Raw genomic sequence first — 19,232 nt, 5'->3', positions numbered from 1 at the left:
CAGGAGTTGACCTGAGCGAACCATTTGTTTTGTTAATTTTGCGAAGAATTTTCAAACGCCGCCAAACATATTGGCAAAAGAATAAATGTTTTTTGAATAGAAATGAGGCCCTAACTATAACTACCTACTGGCGACCGCTAGTAGGTAATATATATATATAATATATATATGTATACACACTGCTGGACCTTCCAGATGTTGCCAATCAATGAGTTGACATTTGCGACCTGTGCAGAACAAGTGATTCAACGAGAGAGAGTAGCTATGAAAGGTAAAACCAATTCACACTGTATATACATCATGGAGGGCAAATTGGATCTCAACTGTAGGCTACTAGAGTAGTGAATAAAACATAGATAATGGCCAAGGCAGCGCTGGGAAAGAGGGGAAAGGAGACCATGAGTCTCCCACCATTATGGGTGGGAGAGTTAATGGGTGAAGTCATAAGGTGACAGGCTTTGGGGAATAGGACCAGCCTAATTGGTATATCTATGTTAGGCAACATCCTGGAGCGGTAAACATCCTTTACAACGCATGCGTTACAACACATGCCATTTCTCTGCATTTTTACTCCGTAAACTCTTTTACAACGCAGGGCTTTACACGGCAAACCATTACAACACATTCCCCAAAGTTACACCCCGGTGGAGTTAGAATAGTAAATTGCGTTGTAATGGGGAATGCGTTGTAATGAATTGCGTTGTAAAGCCCTGCTTTGTAAAAGATTTTGCAGAGTAAAAAATGTGGGGTAATGGCACGCGTTGTAAAAGCGTGCGGGGTAAAGTGTCCTATTCTCCTGGAGCTAGAGGGTATTAAGGATTACAATCAATTAGTAGAGAAGTTTAAACTACAACCAACATAACACTTCAAATACCAGCAATTTAGACAACCAGCGGGACAGAATCATGGGATGTGCCGGGAGCATCTTTGTTAGAGTCTAGGGGCCAGATGTAGGAGCCCAAATACCGGTCGGTAACGGCCGATTTCGGCCGTTACCGACCTGTATTTAGGAATTGGCATGTAGGGGCCATTATTTTACAGAATCGGTAAATTTACCGATTCTGTAAAATACCGAATCGATAATTTTACCGATTCGGTAAATCCAAATGTAGGTGACACTCCTGAGAGTGTCACAGGCCCTTAAGAGTCAGTGTTTTACCACACAATCCTATTGTGTGGTAAAATACCGAATCCAGGTGTGCATGGACATCTGTGCATGCACACTGTGCAATGTGACACACAGACATGCCCTAAGGGCATGTATGTGTGCCACATGTCACACATGCCTTTACTTCGGGTGCTAAAGGGTGTCAAAGTGACACCCCCTGCACCCTTGCAACATTCAGGGCCAGATGTAGGTCGGTCGGTAAGGGCCAAAAATCGGTATTTTCGGCCGTTACCGACCGGAAAATCAGATTTGGTATGTAGGGCCCAGAATTTTACAGATTCGGTAAATTTACCGATCGGTAAATTTACCGAATCTGTAAAATACCGAATCGGTATTTATTCCTATTCGGTATTTTTGATATGTAGGTGGGACTCTTCTGAGTCCCACAACCCTTACCGATTCTGTATTTTACCATCAAATATATTTGATGGTAAAATACCGATTCAGGTGTGCATGCACATGTGTGCATGCACACCTGTGCCATATGACAGGCAGACCTGCCCTTAGGGCAGGTATGCCTGCCACATGGCCCCCGAATCTTTTTTGGGGGTGCTAGAGGGTGTCAAAGTGACACCCCCTGCACCCTTGTCAAAATCTGTATTTACCGATTCGGTAAATACCGACCGGTAATGCCCCATTCATTCCTATGGGCTTCAAAGCCCATAGGAATGAATGGGCCATTACCGGTCGGTATTTACCGAATCGGTAAATACAGATTCTTACCGATTCGGTAGCAGGAACATCTGGATGTTCCTACATCTCAACCCCTTAGATTTACCGATTTTTAATTACCGAATCGGTATGATTCGGTAATTAAAAATCGGTAAATCTATTTTACCTACATCGGGCCCTCAGTATTTACCGATTCGGTAAATACCGAATCGGTATTTCCCATTGATTCCTATGGGCTTCACAGCCCATAGGAATCAATAGGAAATACCGATTCGGTATTTACCGAATCGGTAAATACCCAATGTTACCGATTCGGTATTTCTATTTTAAAAAATACCTACATCTCCCACCTTCATATTTACCGATTCATAAATACTGAATCGGTAAAATTCGGTATTTATGAGTCGGTAAATGTCCCTCACCTACATCTGGCACTAGGATCCTTACAATTGAATTCCTAGAGGGTGCTATATCCTAGACATGCAGAGCTCTCATAAACCATGTACCACAACACCAGCAGAAGCTTAAAGACAGATGGGAGGGCGACCTTGGGGTGCTCGTAGACTCAGATTAGGACAAGTCCGAACTACACCCCAGGGAGGAAATGGGCCTGTGTCCTAATGAAGAACAGGTTGGACTAGGATAGAAAATAAGCCCGGGCATTAAAATAAAACTGGCCCAAGTTAGTGAATTAGATAGTGGGAAAAGTGGCCCATGTTTGCTAATTGGGGCAGTTTTGAACTTGTAAAGACACGCTGTGTAAGTGTTTTGCAAGGGATGGAAGACTGCATAGATTTGAGCTTGCTGAAATGTTTGTTTTAACATCAGGGAAACCTACAGTAAAAACTGGCCCAGCAGACCACAAAACAGGGCCACAGATGGCCAAAAAAACAGCCCACACACTGACCTCTGAGAGCAGCCCAGTGGACACGGCCTATAGGCTAATCCGACCCTAGTGGGGAATGCCTCAGGTGCAAAAACACAAGAGGGTAACTTCCTACATACCATCTGCTCCTGCAGAGTGAAACAGAGTTTTTGGACGGAGGTGGGGGAAGTGCACTAGAGGCGTTGGTAACAGAGATTCAGTTGACCAGTTGATACCCCAGTTTGCTATACTGGTGCTCTAGAGGGAGGTAAACTTGCCAAGAAATAAATTAGCCCTTTGTTTAGTGGGATCATAGTAGCACAATGTGACATTATGAGAGAATGGAACTATCAGACCAGACCCTTTAAGGTGAGATGTCTTTGTCGACCGGATACATATATGGATACAGAAAAATTGACATATGAAGGGTGGGGGTGTCCAAGAAATTCAAAATGAATTGGCCATTATTGACGAATATTATCAAATGACGAGTCTTTCCGCATGCCCAGCATTCTGTTTCCTCAATTCAAAGTGATTTCGAAAGACAAGTAATTGATGACTAAATAAATTTCTTGAAAGCTAGGAGCGTTGTGTGAATGACGGCAGTGAGCATTTTCCTGTGAGGATTTCAACTGCTTTGAGAAAGTCTTGTTGGGGCAATACTCAGTTAAACTCAATATAGGCGGACAATGTATTGGTACTTTAGAAAGCATCCGAAAAATTAATTAATAAACTGTTTGTTTGAGAGCCATATATAAACTCTGATCAAATGTGGACATATATTAAAATATTTTCACCAGAGAACCTTTTGTTAAAATCTATGAATTCTCAAAGTATTGGTGCAAATGAATACGCTTATGAGGATTGGATTTAATCATCTTCCTCTTTTGAAAGTGCTAGGGCTTGCAAGATTCTACAAGTCCACCAAACAGAAGTTAGAACATATGCTTTTTGTTTGCATTGCCCTAAATAAATAAAAGTTAACTTTCAACTACCCATTGTTACTCCAAATGAGAAATGTTTCCTCATTACATGTTTTTTATGTATTATGAAGCTTTTTTTTTACTTTTGTGATATTCTTATGCACTTTGTTGATGTTTATGAAATAGTTTTGATGTTCAGAAGTTTTTTAAAACAATTTAAACTGACATTAAATAGAATAAATCAAAAACTTTGACTTTACGCAGCTGTTATAATTGAGGCTAAGATGAAGGAAGTTGTACCCTGCAGGAGGCGGGAGCAACAGTTGCGGCATTTAGGACAGAAAGGATGAAAGTAGGGTGAAAAAGAAAGCAAGAGAGAGCAAAAGAGAGTTTGAGGAAGTGTGCAGAAAGGGTGACAGCAGAAGAAGAAAGACAGAAAGAGACACGGAGATACAGCTAATTGTGAATTCATTTTCATCTTGCCACCTTTGATGCTCCATGTATCTGATTTTTCCCCAGTTTTTGAAAGGGGTTTTGCTATTCGGTTTTCAAAAACACCTACACTACGTTCTCTTCCATGGGTATTTGGCAGTGAACATGCGAAAGGCATTAGCTCGAGGAGTTGTCTGACATCACGGTGGATGGTTGTAATACCAACTGCGCCTAATGAGTGGTAGCAATAATAGTAATAGTATGACTTATTGTAAATGTCTGTGCAGATCAGCGAGGTTGAAAAGTGCTATGTGAGAAAGATGCTAATATTTTTTCTCTCACTTTAAGGTCATTAAATGAAGGTAGAATGCACTTACGTGTATCAGGTTGATGTTTTATGAAATCCTGTAGGTCAGTGGTGATTTGGACGATTTGCCTTTCAAATATTTGTGCTGAATTCTTCAGCCCATGAAGGTCGGTAGAATGGGATCTGATGGTTGCATTGATGTGATGAACACAGGTCCACAAATTGGTAACATGTTTGTTCAGGCCTTCTTTTATCCTCTGCAAACTGCCAGAGATTGTGTCAAGCTTGCCACAAACCTTCTCCACGTGGGAAACTCTGGTGTCAACCCCGGAGATCTCTTTCTGAATGCTTTCAGTAGTTTCCTCACATTTGCCAAGATCTTGACTAACTCCACTGTGCATCAACTCTAGTCTTTTTCTCAGTTGGTTACAGCATTGATCATTGGTAGTCGAGAGTAAGGAGTGGTTTGAAACAGTTTTCTGTATGTCTTCTACTTTCTGGAGGATTCCCAGTTGTACACTTTTACAAGTAGAGTTGACATCCAGGAGTTGCTCCTTGCAGCTGACAAGATCATCCTGCAGCAATCTGACATCTTCGAAAATGTTGTTCAGGTTCAATCGCAGAAGGCCTAAGTCTCCCTGCACAGTTTGAATACCTAATGTATTCTCCTCTATAGATTTGAACTTCTTGTACATCGTATCATTTAGCTTTTTCAATATTTCAAAATTGTCTGCTGCTTTTAGGAGCAAAACGGTTTGTTTAGAATTGAGGCTTTCAAAATCTCTTTGGTAGTCTTCATTGCTGTGGGTCAAAGCTTGACATTTGTCCTGACAAAGTCTTTCAATGGCGTCGATTTTGTCTTTGAGATCGCTCATTTCTATTGTCAGCTGCTGATTTGTGAATCCGGCTTCACTGGGTGGCAATGGTCCTTGCCCAACATATGTTCCCTCAGGAGACGTGCTATTTGCTATCTCTAGTAGAGTTGCTCCAAACCTATCTTCAAGTGACTGTAGTTTTCCATCAATTAGAGATTTCAGTGTCTCGACCTCGCTAGCGATATGTTCTCTGAGGCTTCCCTCGATGTAGTAGCAATGCTCTTCAGCATTTTTGTCAGTCACATTGATTTTAGCATCAAGCTCGTCCAGTCTTTCAGTAAAGATGTCTTCAAATTTCTGAGTGCTTATGTGCCTCAGTTCATTGTCAACTCGGACATTTAAGACTCTGTGAGCCTCTGAGACTCTTTCAATCTTTTGATCCAAAGTCTTCATCCACTGATTAAATTCAACATCGCTATCAGCAACGTGTGTCTGATTTGAAGATGCTTTAAACTGAGTTCGAAGCTCGTTAACTTCCTTCATTATGCCCTTTTCCTTTTCCTGAATGAGTTCCACCAATCCTAAACAGCTGGCTTCATAGTCTTCACATTGCTGTTGGACATTTGTTATTTTATATTCGCAAGAGTTTTTCAGATCTGCCATCTTTCTCTCAATGCCGTCAAGCATTTCATCTCTGAGGGCCTCAAATTTGTTGTCAATGTATGCTTGAGTTGACACACTAGGCGATGTTGTTTGATGAACTTGGGATGCTTCCTGAAGTTCTTTTAGCTGCCTCTCATAGCCCATTACTTTCTCATACAGCTCCTCTAGTTTTTCATCCTTAATCTTCAAATCCTCTTTGACCCCAGATAGTTCGGAAATGAGGTCTTCAGAGCCCCCTACCCTTTCTTTACCGCTCGGAGTAGGGAAAAGTATAGTTTCTGTTTCACCACCTAGGGCACCTTCTGTCCTCGGCAGATTGTTCAACCATGGCACTAATATTTTACTCACATCCTCCTGGACAGTGAGCTTGAGGTTTTCATTCACTCCAGCTAGTGACGTTTGTAGATTTAGTACTGTTTGTGTGAGTCGAAACAACTCGTCCTCCAGAAACTTCACCTTTTTTTCTTGAGGCTCATTGGATTCCCGTGGTCCTTTCCTTTCCTCTTCTGCAAAACAAGTGATAAAGACATGAATCATAATTGCGGTCTTTCAAATATATGTAAAACATATAAAAACAACAAAAATATATTGACGGAAGTGTGTATTATTTTACAATACTGCAGCTATCTCAGACTGTCATAAAACCAAAGAAAACTAATATTGTTATGCTAACTAGCACCTTTGTTTTAAACACAAGAAAAACAGAACTTAGGGGTCCATTATGATGTCGGGCGGATTTCCTCCGCCAGGCTGGCGGTGGCTACCGCCAGCCTGGTGGAGGAAATCCGCCCGACATCATCAGCACAATTCCCCTCCGCCATATTAGGATGGTGGAGGGGACCGTGGCGGTGCGAAACACCGCCCGCCTGTTTTCCACCCCGGTCGCCTAGCGGCCGGGGCGGAAAACCTGTAACATGGTGGCGGTGTCTGTTAGACACCGCCCGCCATATTACAATGGGCTTTCACCAATGCATTTCCGTGGCGGCAATGCCGCCACGGAAAGGCATGCGGAGACTCCCTGCGGGGGCCCGTTGCGGGCCCCCTGGGAGTCCGTGGCTTGGGGGGTTGCACTTGGGGGGTACCTATGGTACCCCCCTGCATTTCAAAGTGCAACATGGCAGGCACCGCGTGGTGCCTGTCATGTTGCACTTTGAAAAGCAAAAGGTGCACTTTACACATGGCAGCGGGCGGAGATTTCTGCTCCGCCCGCCGCAATTGCACCCATACAGGATGCGCCCGCCTGTGTGGCGGGCGCATCCTAATGCCCTGATCGGGACCCCCGCCCTTAAGGCGGGCGGTCCCGGGTCCCGATGTGATGGCGGGCGGACTAAGTCCGCCCGTCATCATAATGGACCCCTTAGTTTAATTTTTCATATAATCAATTGTTTTCCATCCAAATGCAGTTAAGGTTTGCAGAGGGATTTAGGCCCAGATTTACTAAGCCTTTCCGTTGTCCTTGTGTTGCACAAGGTGACGCAAGGCAAAGCAAAGGCTTAAGTATGATTTACAAAGCCATGCAAGGGGAAATTTGGCTGCCCTTCCTTGACTTTGTAAATAAATGTAAAGCGACGCATTTGCGCCGCGTTGCCTTACATTTTCTAGTTACAGGCATTCATGGGTGGAGCATGGGCATTGCTGTGCATCCAACAGTGGAAACTGACGTAATTCCAGATTTACTGAAATCAGTAAACCTGCGATTGCGCCAGAATGGGAAACCACCCCGACCATGATGCAACAAGGGTAAATACATTTATTTCTCTTCATTATTTCCCATTTCTATGCGTGATGCAGAATGCATCAAGCATAGAAAGGTGAAATTGCTTCTTAGGATTGTTTTTGTGCAAGAAGGTATTCCTTCTGGCACAAAAACACTTCTTCCCATAATGCATGAACCCTTCTACTATGGTGCAGGGATGCCTGCGTTGGTACCAGGCAACCTCAAATGCGCCAGTGAAGGAAGATAGTTGACAGTGCCACATCTTAATAGCTATGGCGCTGTTCAGCTCTCTCTCGTTCATACATGCATCTCAGCAACTTTGCTTGCTGCCCTGCGTTTAGTAAACTTTTAGTAAATATACCCCCATGTTTCAAAGTTCCATATTGACATTATATGAGTAGTAGTATTTTTCTGGTTTTATGTTTTCATGAAAAGATAATAATGGTGAATAGTGATTTTTATGTGAGAACCAATACGCAAATGCTGAATTAATATGATTCTAGTTGAACTAAGTTTAATACAACTAACGGAAATATGTTTATTAACATGATTTAGTTATGCCACATTTTTACATGAAACTCCATCTTGGATAAATCGATGCAGTTTGATGCTGTTTTCATTCCTGTATTGACCTCCTTCCCCCCCATTTTGGTTTCCCTGCACATCTTCGCTCCCCACAGCTCTGCAGAACAAAGATAAGTTGATGTTAATTGTTCTGTTATGATCTGAATAAACTTTCTAGTGTTCCTAACTGTGAACTTTTTCCAAGGCCCTTCCACTGAGGTTCCATTGCTGAGGCTAGTCATATTTTATCTATCGTCCCCCAGGCCCCCACTCCACATTTTTGGACTCTGTAGGTGATGTGCTGAGTGATTTAACTCTCAGGTTCTCGAACTTTACAGTGTTGGGTGACCTCAATTTGCACCTTGAGTCCCCAACTGATCCTGGAGTCAGCTGTTTCCTGGACACAATTGAAGTGTTGGGACTCACTCTTGTGAATCACGAACCCACTCATCAGGCAGGGCATCTATTAGATGGCATATGCTCCAATTTTTCCAGCTTGACAGTTTATTTATTTATTTATTTATTTTATTTATTTATTAGTATTTATAAAGCGCAGCATATACCCTAGGGTGTCTTGGCGCTGATAAATTTGCCAGCTTGATGTTGAGTAAGTAACAGTTAAATCCCCCTGCCCTCAGGTATGGACAGATCATTTTTTAATCCCTTTTCTCATAACAGAAACTCGGAATTCCTCCTTAAATTCTTTAAAACACAAGGATAAACCTTGTACGAAATCCACTCCGGACTGGAAGTCATTAGTCAGGAGAGCTGATATCGTTGAAAAACTCAAAGATGGGTTACCAGCCCTCACTGACTGTACCTCCTCAGACTATCAGATCTTCTGTGATTGGATTGCTGAAGCGGGCACGCTGCTCATATCACCTAGCAATGAAAACTTGAAACCTAGGAATAAGAAAAAAAATGCTCCATGGTTTTCACCAGCTCTTAAGTCTGAATTAGGCGAAGTGAAAACGTTAGAACAGAGGTGGCGTCGTAAATACGACACCGCCGCACGTAACACTTACATAGCAGCCAGACGGAAGTATCATGCAGGATTAAAATTAGCAAAAAAGAATCACTATCTACAGGCCATTTCTTCAGCTGGCCAAGAACAAAAAGCTATTTTTAGGATTGTTAAGGATTTTATGAATCCTTCAGCTCTATCGCAGGAGATCCCTCCATCGCAAGATCTATGCAATGCGATATCTGATTACTTTGACAACAAAATCCTAACTATTACTAACACCTTTCCATTAGGAATCACCACAACTATGGATGACGAAGAGATAGTGAAACTGACTTCCTCCCCCCGTCTTGACGAATTCGCTCCAGTGTCCTTGGAGGAAACTGCTAAAGCCATATTAGCCAGCAAATCAGGTTCCCCTTTTGACCCCTGCCCCCCTCCGGTGCTGCACCACTTAATAGAGATGGTTAATCCTATGATTAACAGTATCATCAATTCCTCTCTAGAAACAGCAAGTATCCCAAATGATTGGAAACTTGCAGCTGTCAAGCCACTCCAAAAAAAGGCCCTAGCCGATCCGACTACCCTTTCCAACCTACGCCCAATTTCCCTGCTACCCATTCTATCCAAACTGACTGAAAAGTTTGTCAATAGTCAGCTGACTAACTTCCTGGAGAAGAATAACGTTCTCCACCCGAATCAGTCAGGTTTTCGGTCAGAACATTCTACCGAATCAGCTTTACTATACACTGCTGAAACCTTAAGAGCAGCAATGGACCAGGGAAAACAGGCTGTCCTTATCCTACTTGACCTGTCGGCAGCCTTTGATACCGTGTCCCACAACATCTTATTGGACCGGTTGGCTGCCGCAGGGGCGGGAGGACAGGTGTTGGCTTGGTGTAGGAATTTTTTCACTGACAGACGCCAAATAACAGTGCTTGGCCCATATCAATCTGAGGCCAAAAACGTCAGCTCAGGGGTGCCACAGGGCTCTAGTTTGAGCCCTGTCCTTTTCAACCTATATATGGCACCTCTGATGAACTTGATCGCGTCATTCAGGATCAGTTCTATCTCATACGCTGACGATACCCAACTGATTTTGGTGTTGGACAGGGAGTGACCAGGTGCCGAAGAAGACCTCAGAGATTGCCTTGCAGCAACATTTAAATGGATGAACAACAACCATTTAAAGTGCAACGCCGGAAAAACGGAAATCCTACCCATAGGGATCAATAACCCTTTCTCTCCCATAGCATGCTGGCCATCAGATGCTGAAGCCCCACCCAACACAATTGTATCTGCCCGAAATCTAGGCATAAAATTTGACAATTGCTTATCCTTCAAACCCCAGGCTGTAGCAGTGGCAGGCATGTGCTTCCAAATCATCAAAGCACTCAGGAAGTTCTTTGATCTTCTTCCTCTGTCGGCGAGGAAAACAGTCGCAGTGGCCTTAATAAATTCTAGGCTGGACTACTGCAATGGACTTTATGCTGGAGCAAATAAAATCGTGCTCCACAAATTGCAGATGGTCCAAAATGCGGCTGCCCGCCTCGTACTGCGTCTGCCCCGTAGATCATCAGCCTCTGCAGCCCTGAACACCTTACATTGGCTGCCAATAGGAAAGAGAATTTTGTTCAAACTTCTCTTGATTACCTTCAGGGCTTTCCACCAACGTGGCCCAATTTACTTACGAAAGGGGTTCCAAAGATACCACCCAGTGCGCTGTCTGAGATCTGCTAGCCAGAATTTACTTACTACCCCTCGCTTTAAACTGGCTACGAAGGGTGGCAAATCCATCTTTGTACTAGGCACCAAGGCCTGGAACAAACTTCCCCTCTCCCTGCGGTCTTTTTCCCAGGAAGCCCCCTTTAGGAAAGCATTGAAAACCTGGATTTTCTCATTGCCTGACGCTCTGTGTAGGACCTTAGTGTAGTGGACGTGTAGAAATTAGGACTTCTTCTCCCTATCCAACTCCGCCATCTGGGTTGTGAAGCGCCAAGATACTCCTTGGAGTGGTAGCAGCGCGTTATAAGTGTCCATTACATTACATTACATTACATTACATTCATCATTCAAAGGAGATCTTTAGAGTTCTGGACGAGTTCACGTCTGACGCCAGAACGCTTTTGTCCCAGGCCCCTACCCAGGAATCTTGCAATGCACTTAGCACCTTTTTTTTTACAGAAGATTGTTTTGATTAAGGGCACTATCCCGGTCACCTCATTGGATGCTGTTCCCATCACACCCCCTCATAATGCTTTCTCTATCACCCAGCTTCCCCCACTAGACGCTATATCTTTAGCCAACCTGGCGGCCCGGATCAAGTCTGGCTCCCCTGACGACCACTGTCCACCTTCCATACTTTGCGACATCTGCCATTCTCTACCCGACTGTATCCTTCCTCTGCTCAATTCCTCTCTTCTTTCCGGGACGGTACCCAGCTCCTTCAAGGAGGCCGTTCTAGTGCCTCTGTTGAAGAAGCCTGGAGCCGACCCTGCCGTCCCGGCAAACTATCGTCCTATCTCTCTCTTACCTTTTTTCTCAAAAATCTTGGAGGCCCATGTCACTGCCTGTCTCTCGGGGTTCATCGAGAGTTCCATCTTTCTCGAGGCCAACCAGGCCGGCTTCCGCCCTGGTCATTCTACGGAGGCTGTGATCCTGGCTGTCCTAGACACCTTGAGAGACGGAGCTGACAAGGGTACCTCCCAGGCCCTGGTTTTACTAGATCTGTCGGCCGCTTTCGAAACGGTGGACCATAACATCCTCCTCCACCGTGTCGAACAGGCCGGCATCCAGGGCCTGGCGCTGGCCTGGGTGAAATCTTTCCTTATGGGGAGATCCCAGTCCCTCAGCCTAGGTACATTTAGGGCCCCTAGGGAACATCTGCCTTGTGGGGTCCCTCAGGGCTCCTCTCTATCCCCTCTTCTTTTTAATCTCTATCTTCGCCCTCTTCTCTCTTCTCTGAGGCAGTGGGACGTCCGCGTCTTCAATTACGCGGACGACCTACAACTCATTTTCTCTCTAAACTCTCCTTCTTCTATTCCTACTTTTCAGGCAGTCATGTCCCATATCTTTCAGTGGATGTGTCAGAACCAGCTGAAATTGAACCCCGGTAAGACGGAGCTCCTCCTGCCGGGTAAGAGCGCCGCCCACTGGGGTCCATATTTCTGGCCGACAGAGCTTGGCTCTCCTCCCTCCCCGGTAACCTCGGTGAAAAGCCTCGGGGTCACTATTGACGCTGGGCTCTCTCTGGGGCCGCAGGTGGGGACAGTGGTTTCCTCCTGCATGTTCCAACTGCGCAGGATCAGGAAGGTGGCCTACCTTCTTACTCCCGATGCCTTGCTTCAAGTCATCATGGCCCTTGTTCTCTCCCGCCTGGATTTTTCAAATTCCATCTATTACGGCTTGCCCAAATGCTCCATCAATAGGTTGCAAGTCATCCAAAACCAGGCGGCGAGACTGGCCCTCGGGATTCCGAAGTGGCAGTCCGCCAAACCCCTCCTTATCAAGCTACACTGGCTCCCGGTTAGCCTAAGGGCTGCCTTCAAGGTTGGCTGTCTTATTTTCAAATCTCTCTCTGGTTCCTGTCCCGCCTTTCTGAAATCCCTGATCTGCCCCTACTGTCCCTCACGTAACCTTAGATCACTTCACTTACATCTTCTGGTGGTCCCTCCCTTCAAACTCTGTAGATCTGGGGGTCGAAGATTTGCCTTTTTCGGCCCCAAACTTTGGAACTCTCTCCCCCTCTCAGTTAGGACTTCCGGTACTCTGATTCAATTTCGCAAATCATTAAAAACCTGGCTTTTCCCACAATCCCGCTAAAATCCCTCTGTTTCCTCAGCACCCTTTCAGCGCCATGATACCTCCGGTGACAGTGCGCTATACAAAAGTCCCTTAACATAACATAACATAACATAACATCAGCGCAAAAGGTTCATCGTCTTAAGTTTAGTTTGAACACCTCTGGATAGCACTAACATGAAAGATGTTGTATGCTTTCTTAAAATTGGGATAATGTTAATGAATTTAGGTTGTGACAAAGTATTCTGATTTGTGAGAAAATTGTTACTTCCAATCATGTCATGATGAGTTTGATGTTTCAATAATGAAATATGCAATAATTATGTATAAGAACCTCTTACTTTTTGGGGTGAGGCATAGATGTTTGAGCTTTTCTTGGTGCTACTATGGATGCTGCCCATTCCTTTCCTGATTTCGGTGCTTCCTTGGGATTTGGAATTATTTCTACTTTTGATTACTCTGTATAACTCTGCATTTGAGCTTTCATGGCAATTATTCTGTATAGCTCGAGTCTGAGGATTTTGTAATAAACCCCTATGACTCTCCTCTGATCTAAAACTCAATATCATTGAGCGCTCCAAATGATTTCTTTTGCTACTCTACTCAATTGATGTAGGGGGAGGCTGCCTTTTTACACAAGATCAACTTGGAGCAGAACTGCCCGAGATACATTTTGGGGTGATCTGAAGTTAATGGTGACCAAAATATTGGGGTACAGGATTCTGCTGCCACAAATTGATAGCAGATGATGGTTGAGTTTTAAAAAGCACTCCAAGTTAAAGAGGTCACCAAAAGGTTTTCCTAATCCCTAGTGCACAGTCAGAGAGAACAGTGGATTTTTTTCTAGAGTGCCTCCAGACACTCCGGGACTAGAGTTTCTCGAGATCTGATTTGCAGTGCATTCCTGAAGGATCCAGTGTGCAAGTATAAATATGGTGCATTGATTTGTGGATGTTGTATGTTTGCTTGGAGAGTGCAGAAGTATGAGTTTGGGGTATGGATTTCTATTCTTTATGTGAGATATATGGATGTGCAATGTTGATTGTGGGTTCAATTGGTGGGTTGATCACCGTTTTATTGATGTATTATTTGTATTTGTGAACCTATTTGTTTATTAGTTGATTAGGTCAGCAGGTTAGTCAAAATCCAAGATCTTGAGATATTGTATTATTTGTCCGCATAAGGTAGCTTGTAGCGCAAGGCACCACATACACACAGACAGGGGTTTCTGAACGAACTAGATTCTTTTTCAGGATTGTGTGTTTAAGTTACACCTTCCTCCTAACTGCACAGGAGTGAGTACATTAACCAGGGCAGACTGCGTTTTGACAGGGATCTGCTTGGTGTGACTTGAGACATTAAACGGTACTGTGAAAAGTGCTGCTTTTGGTGTTCGGTTGATTTCAATTGGTTGAGAGATTTTGCTTTACTTTGACTTACTGAATCATCTTTATTTAGTTTGAACAGAAAAGGGGTTTATTCAGTTTAAAATAAATACGGAAGGGTTCTGTAATTGTTTTATGGTTCACAAAGAAGTTGTACTGTGATTGGTTAGTCAGCCAGGGAGCCGTACTGGGATTGGTGAGATGTCACCACAAAGACACATTGTCATTAGCTGGTTGCTGACAGAGCCATCCTGTGATAGGTTGGCCTAATTGACAGAGCAGCACTGGGATTGTTTTTCTACTACTTTGTTATGATTTTGAGATCTTTTTGAGCACAAATAATGGGGAATATAAAAAGCATTAGGTTTCTGTTGTACCTAATGTTGAGGGTCAGAAAGTACCTACTCAAGGGACACCTGCATATGAAATGATGTCAGACTTGGTTTCACACATCTGCTTAGATTTATGAATGGCATGAATATACAACATCTGACAAAAAATGTCAGTTTCCATTAGAGGGTACCTTTAAAATTAGAAAGCTGCATTTCCAACGGCAAACTAAGAATGACATGAAGCCACTACCTAGAACTACACAATTTGAGGCACTAAATAAATGGGACAGAATGGCGACATGAAAAGCGAGAAAGAAAATGTCAAATCAGGTGAGGGGTTCATTTAGACAATGGTTGGAGACTAAGTGGGATTTACAAGACAAATGCTGGAGGGAGGACATGATGGAAGGTCTAAGAGCCTATCCTGGCATAGTTATGGAAACATAACAAAACCAAAGCAAGCGATAGAGGGAAGCAGACCTATGATTTTGATAAAGAGGATAATTTCCAAAATGATCTTTTGAATTTGTACCCTCCTCCGTAATCAGTTGGAGCAATGGGGATGCATGGTTCTAGTTCTGGTCCTGGTCCTGGTGTGGGTGCAGGAGAAGAAAGTAGTACTGTATGAGGACAGTAATGGCAGCATTGCCTGGTACTAGTAGAGATACAACAGGCTTTGTTACTCAGTTGCAAAATTACTTATCTGCAAAGGACAGTGGTGGTTGAAGAGCTTCCTAGAGCAATTAACATTGACATTTTAAAAATGTTATTTGAGTAAAGGTTGCAGAGAAATATTGATTTAAATAAGTTATAAGCATGCAATGCTGATGAAATCCGATATTTGATCAAAGAAGCAGTGAGATTTGCAATTGAAGCACACAATAAACTTAAAGGAATTGGCTGAAGAGTGCAAGGGGGACATCAGTAAGATGAGGAATTTAAAATGAATTTATAAAATAGAGTCAACACACAATGCAATTAGAAAAATTGGTTTAATCACTATGAGAGCCCATATTAAGATTTTGATTGAAAAAACAAAGGACTGGAGTGTCAATGTCACGTGGTCAGGATAGGCCCGGCTTGAAACCCTGCCATTTACATGCTCACGTTTCTTTTACACACAGTGACTTTGGACATACATTTGCATGTGTTACCATGCAGGATAACATTCTCTGAATCGGCAATGCTTACATTTCCACTTCGGAGGCACACTATCACAATACCTTGAACCTTCAGTACAAGGGATAAAGTTCACTGCGCAAATGTTATTTATGTTATTGTCCGGTAGGCAACGACGATATCCAACTAGAATAAACAATTGTGGCCTGACCGTGGTTGCGATATGGCCACATGGGTTCTATTGTTATATATACAGAACCACTTCCTTGTTTAGGGAGAGGTGCACTCAGCTGATACCGCAAGGTTACCACATGTCAGAATTCCAGTTCTGCTGAGTCCTGCATACCAACATGAGGGATGTCCTGCTCTACAACAAGACGGGCAGCCTGATGACACCTACCTACAGGTAATGGAGAGTTAGACCACCCTGGCAGGGATCTGGAAGCTCACCCATCCTAGGCAACACTAGGTTAGGGATTGCAAGGTAGGAGTGCACTATACACAGTGCTTATATGTTTGCATATATTTACTGTCATAGCACAATGGTGGAAATATTCACCTTTTTCAATATTCTTGTAACGCTAATTAATGCAATCTGTTTCATTCTATTGATAATCGCAGTGCACATATTTTAAACATTGAAATGCCTTGCTGAGTATTTCTTGTGTATTTCTTTGGTTATGCATCAGAGGCCATGCGAACAGGTTCTAGATCTGTTACCACGATTTCCTTGGGAGGATTTGGGTTATCATATTCTGAGATTGCACACACATTTGGTGCCCTGTAAGGTTAGTGGTCCAGATTGTGCACTGTGGTCTAGCAGCAAGATAGACCCAAATATCATGAGGGTGTGCATGGGCTCAGTCTGGTACATTCCTGACATTTATGTTGTCCGACAAACACACAGTTTTACCAGTGTGGTACATGCCGTTCGACATCGGGAAAAGCAGAAGAAAGGACAGCATGTAAAAAGAATGTGAAGGGAACTGAAGGTGTGGCAAGGTAGATACAGGCAGGTGATTCAGAAGCTGGGGCAGGAAGGATTTTAGAAATTCCATTAAGTGAAGTGCATGGAGGAAATCTGGTGCATGTGCCATGGACAAAGGCTGATCTTTATGCGTTTACTATGAACTTTCTGAAATTGAGAGTGAAACCTGAAAGGTGATACAAGTAAGTGCCTAGTTTGACAAATATGTCACAGGTGTTGTGGACTGATCTGAATTCTTTATTTGAGATTGTAGTACATAGTGATTTCTGGACCAGTGTAAATCAGTGGTTGCATTGCCGACTGAGGTATCAGCTATGGTTGCTCCTAATAATGCTCCTTCTGAGAAAGTAGCCAATAAGTACAGACAAGTAAATTGAGCTTTTTAGGAAGAGAGTGCCTGAAAAGAATATAAATTGGATGAAAACGTTGAGAACTTTAGCGGAGTCCTAAGAAACAGTGCATGCATTTTACAATCGACTAATGCACATTTTTAAGAAACACAGTGTAGTCTATGATCCACAAAAAGATGGTGTCAGCAGTTTCGTTTCTGCTTTTGTGATGAATTTGAGGTCAGAGCTGAGTAACTATATACAGCAGAGCAAATTGTGTTGGAAGACGAAAAGCACAGATGAAATCCTGAAGTTGGCAAAGAAAAGTAGTGATTACTTTCATGCGAAACAGCAAAAGATTAAGGATAAATTGATAATTGCTCAGACAAAACAGTTTGAGAGAGGTTCCCAAAACCAGATGGGTTCAAATATGAATCCTGTTTAGTCTGGAATGAATGGGATAAATCAAATGCAAGTTGTGCAAATGGAGCGATGCAAATGCAAGCTGCTTGGAAGAGGGATGATGAACAATAATGGAATGAATGAAAATGTTAAAATATTTTTTTTTTTTAAATATTGCTTTTTATTTCTGTGGGAGGATCTGCCTCAGGAAAAGGGAGTATCGCCAGAATCCAAACAGTATTCAGGGAGTGCTTGTTTTTCAAATGCAGAACAATATGGTGGTCTGAAAGGTCTCAAATTCTGAGCGGAGTGTGCAGAAATAGAACTCATTTCAGATGTCAGTGCCGTCAACACCAATGATGCAGCAAAATGTCCAAAATAAAATACACTATAGTGTAGGGGAATAGCAGAATCCATTGATTCTGAATGATTATTCAGCAAGGAGCAATTCACAATGACGGTGCCTGAGGGGGAGGAAGATTGTCTACGTGGAGCCGTCCTGGAGGCAGACCAAAGTGGTCCATATACTGATAGAGACGTCAATGCCATCCCGTTTCATTTTTAATTGACAAGTGGGCTACGTGTTCTACAACTTGTTCTGTAAAAGTTCCAAACCTACCCATCGCAGGAAGAGAAATCCAAGTTGTATGAATTAGTAATAAACACATTGTTAATAAGGTTACAGCTCAGCTAAAATTTGTCAGATGGAGAATAATCACCAGTTTATGTTGTTGGATTAAAGCCATGTGAATCAATTGGGAATGCATTTGCTTTGCCAAATGAATTGTGATTTATTGTACAACGGATGGTTTTGCAGTTGGTCCCCAAATGAAGACTCCAGGCCTTATTCACAAGAAATGATGCATCGCTGCACCAAGGCAGCGATGTATCAACATTTTTTGTATCTGCATCAAAAAACCGTACGACTGAATGGGTATTACGTATTTACAGTACGGGGAACCATGGCAAATGGTCCCAAGGATGTGTCAGAAATTCTGATTCATCCGTGGGTAGGATGCCACAAGACATCTGGTCAAAAAGGACAGTTTTGCTCCGGGAGGTACTTGGTAGTCCTTGGGACTCTCTTATAATGGGAATGAAATAACAGATTGGTAAGTGGTGCATACTTCAGGATTTGCACACGACTAATAAAACTGTCCTCCCATGTTGTCCTGTGGTGCATAATCCAGCAGTAATTTTGTTTTAAATTCATTCAGATGCAGAATCGTATACAGTCATTGACTTATGCCAAGCATTCTTCTCGATTCCTATACATGAGGAGGGTCAATACTTATTTGGCTTCCAATTTTTGAATAAAGTTCTCCTGTGGTGTAGAATCTCACAATGGGAAACTGAAAATCCTTCAATCTTTAGTCTAATCCCGAAGAAAGAGCTAGAAATGTTAAGGTTGTCGTGTGACTGAGTCTTAGTATGGTATATTGATGATCTCTTAGTAGCATCGTAGACAAAAGAGGACTGTAAACTTTATACAATTTCCTTGTTAAATTATTTAGCTGACAGTGGACATAGGTCTTTCCAACTAAAATGCAGTACTGTAAAAAGGAAGTAATTTATCTTGGACATCATAGTGAAAAAGGTGTGAGGAAAGTCTTAAAAGAACATGTTTAAGCAATTCTGAAACAGAGGAAGGTTTGGATGTTTTGAGGAATTGCTATCTACTGGCATCAGGGGATTCCAAACTTTTTCTTTTTTGCAAATCCTTTAGTAATGCTGACCCGCAGTGTTGTACAAGATCCAGTACCATTTGACAAAGAATGTTTTGAAG

The 19,232-nt window shown here is 42.9% G+C and overlaps 1 protein-coding gene across 1 annotated transcript in view; it reads right to left on the bottom strand.

Moving 5' to 3' along the window:
- Window positions 1-19,232, bottom strand: part of EMILIN2 (elastin microfibril interfacer 2) — a 278,099-nt gene that overhangs the window by 105,399 nt on the left and 153,468 nt on the right. The window contains exon 4 of the mRNA XM_078687463.1: window positions 4,438-6,351. Within this exon, the coding sequence (XP_078543589.1) occupies window positions 4,438-6,351 (1,914 nt within the window). The remainder of the gene's footprint in view (window positions 1-4,437; window positions 6,352-19,232) is intronic.

The sequence above is a fragment of the Lissotriton helveticus genome, chromosome 4_1 (genome assembly GCF_964261635.1).
Source record: "Lissotriton helveticus chromosome 4_1, aLisHel1.1, whole genome shotgun sequence".
Lineage (NCBI taxonomy): Eukaryota > Metazoa > Chordata > Amphibia > Caudata > Salamandridae > Lissotriton > Lissotriton helveticus.
The sequence above is the reverse complement of the archived record's forward strand: the minus strand, read 5'-3'. Positions and strand labels throughout refer to the sequence as shown.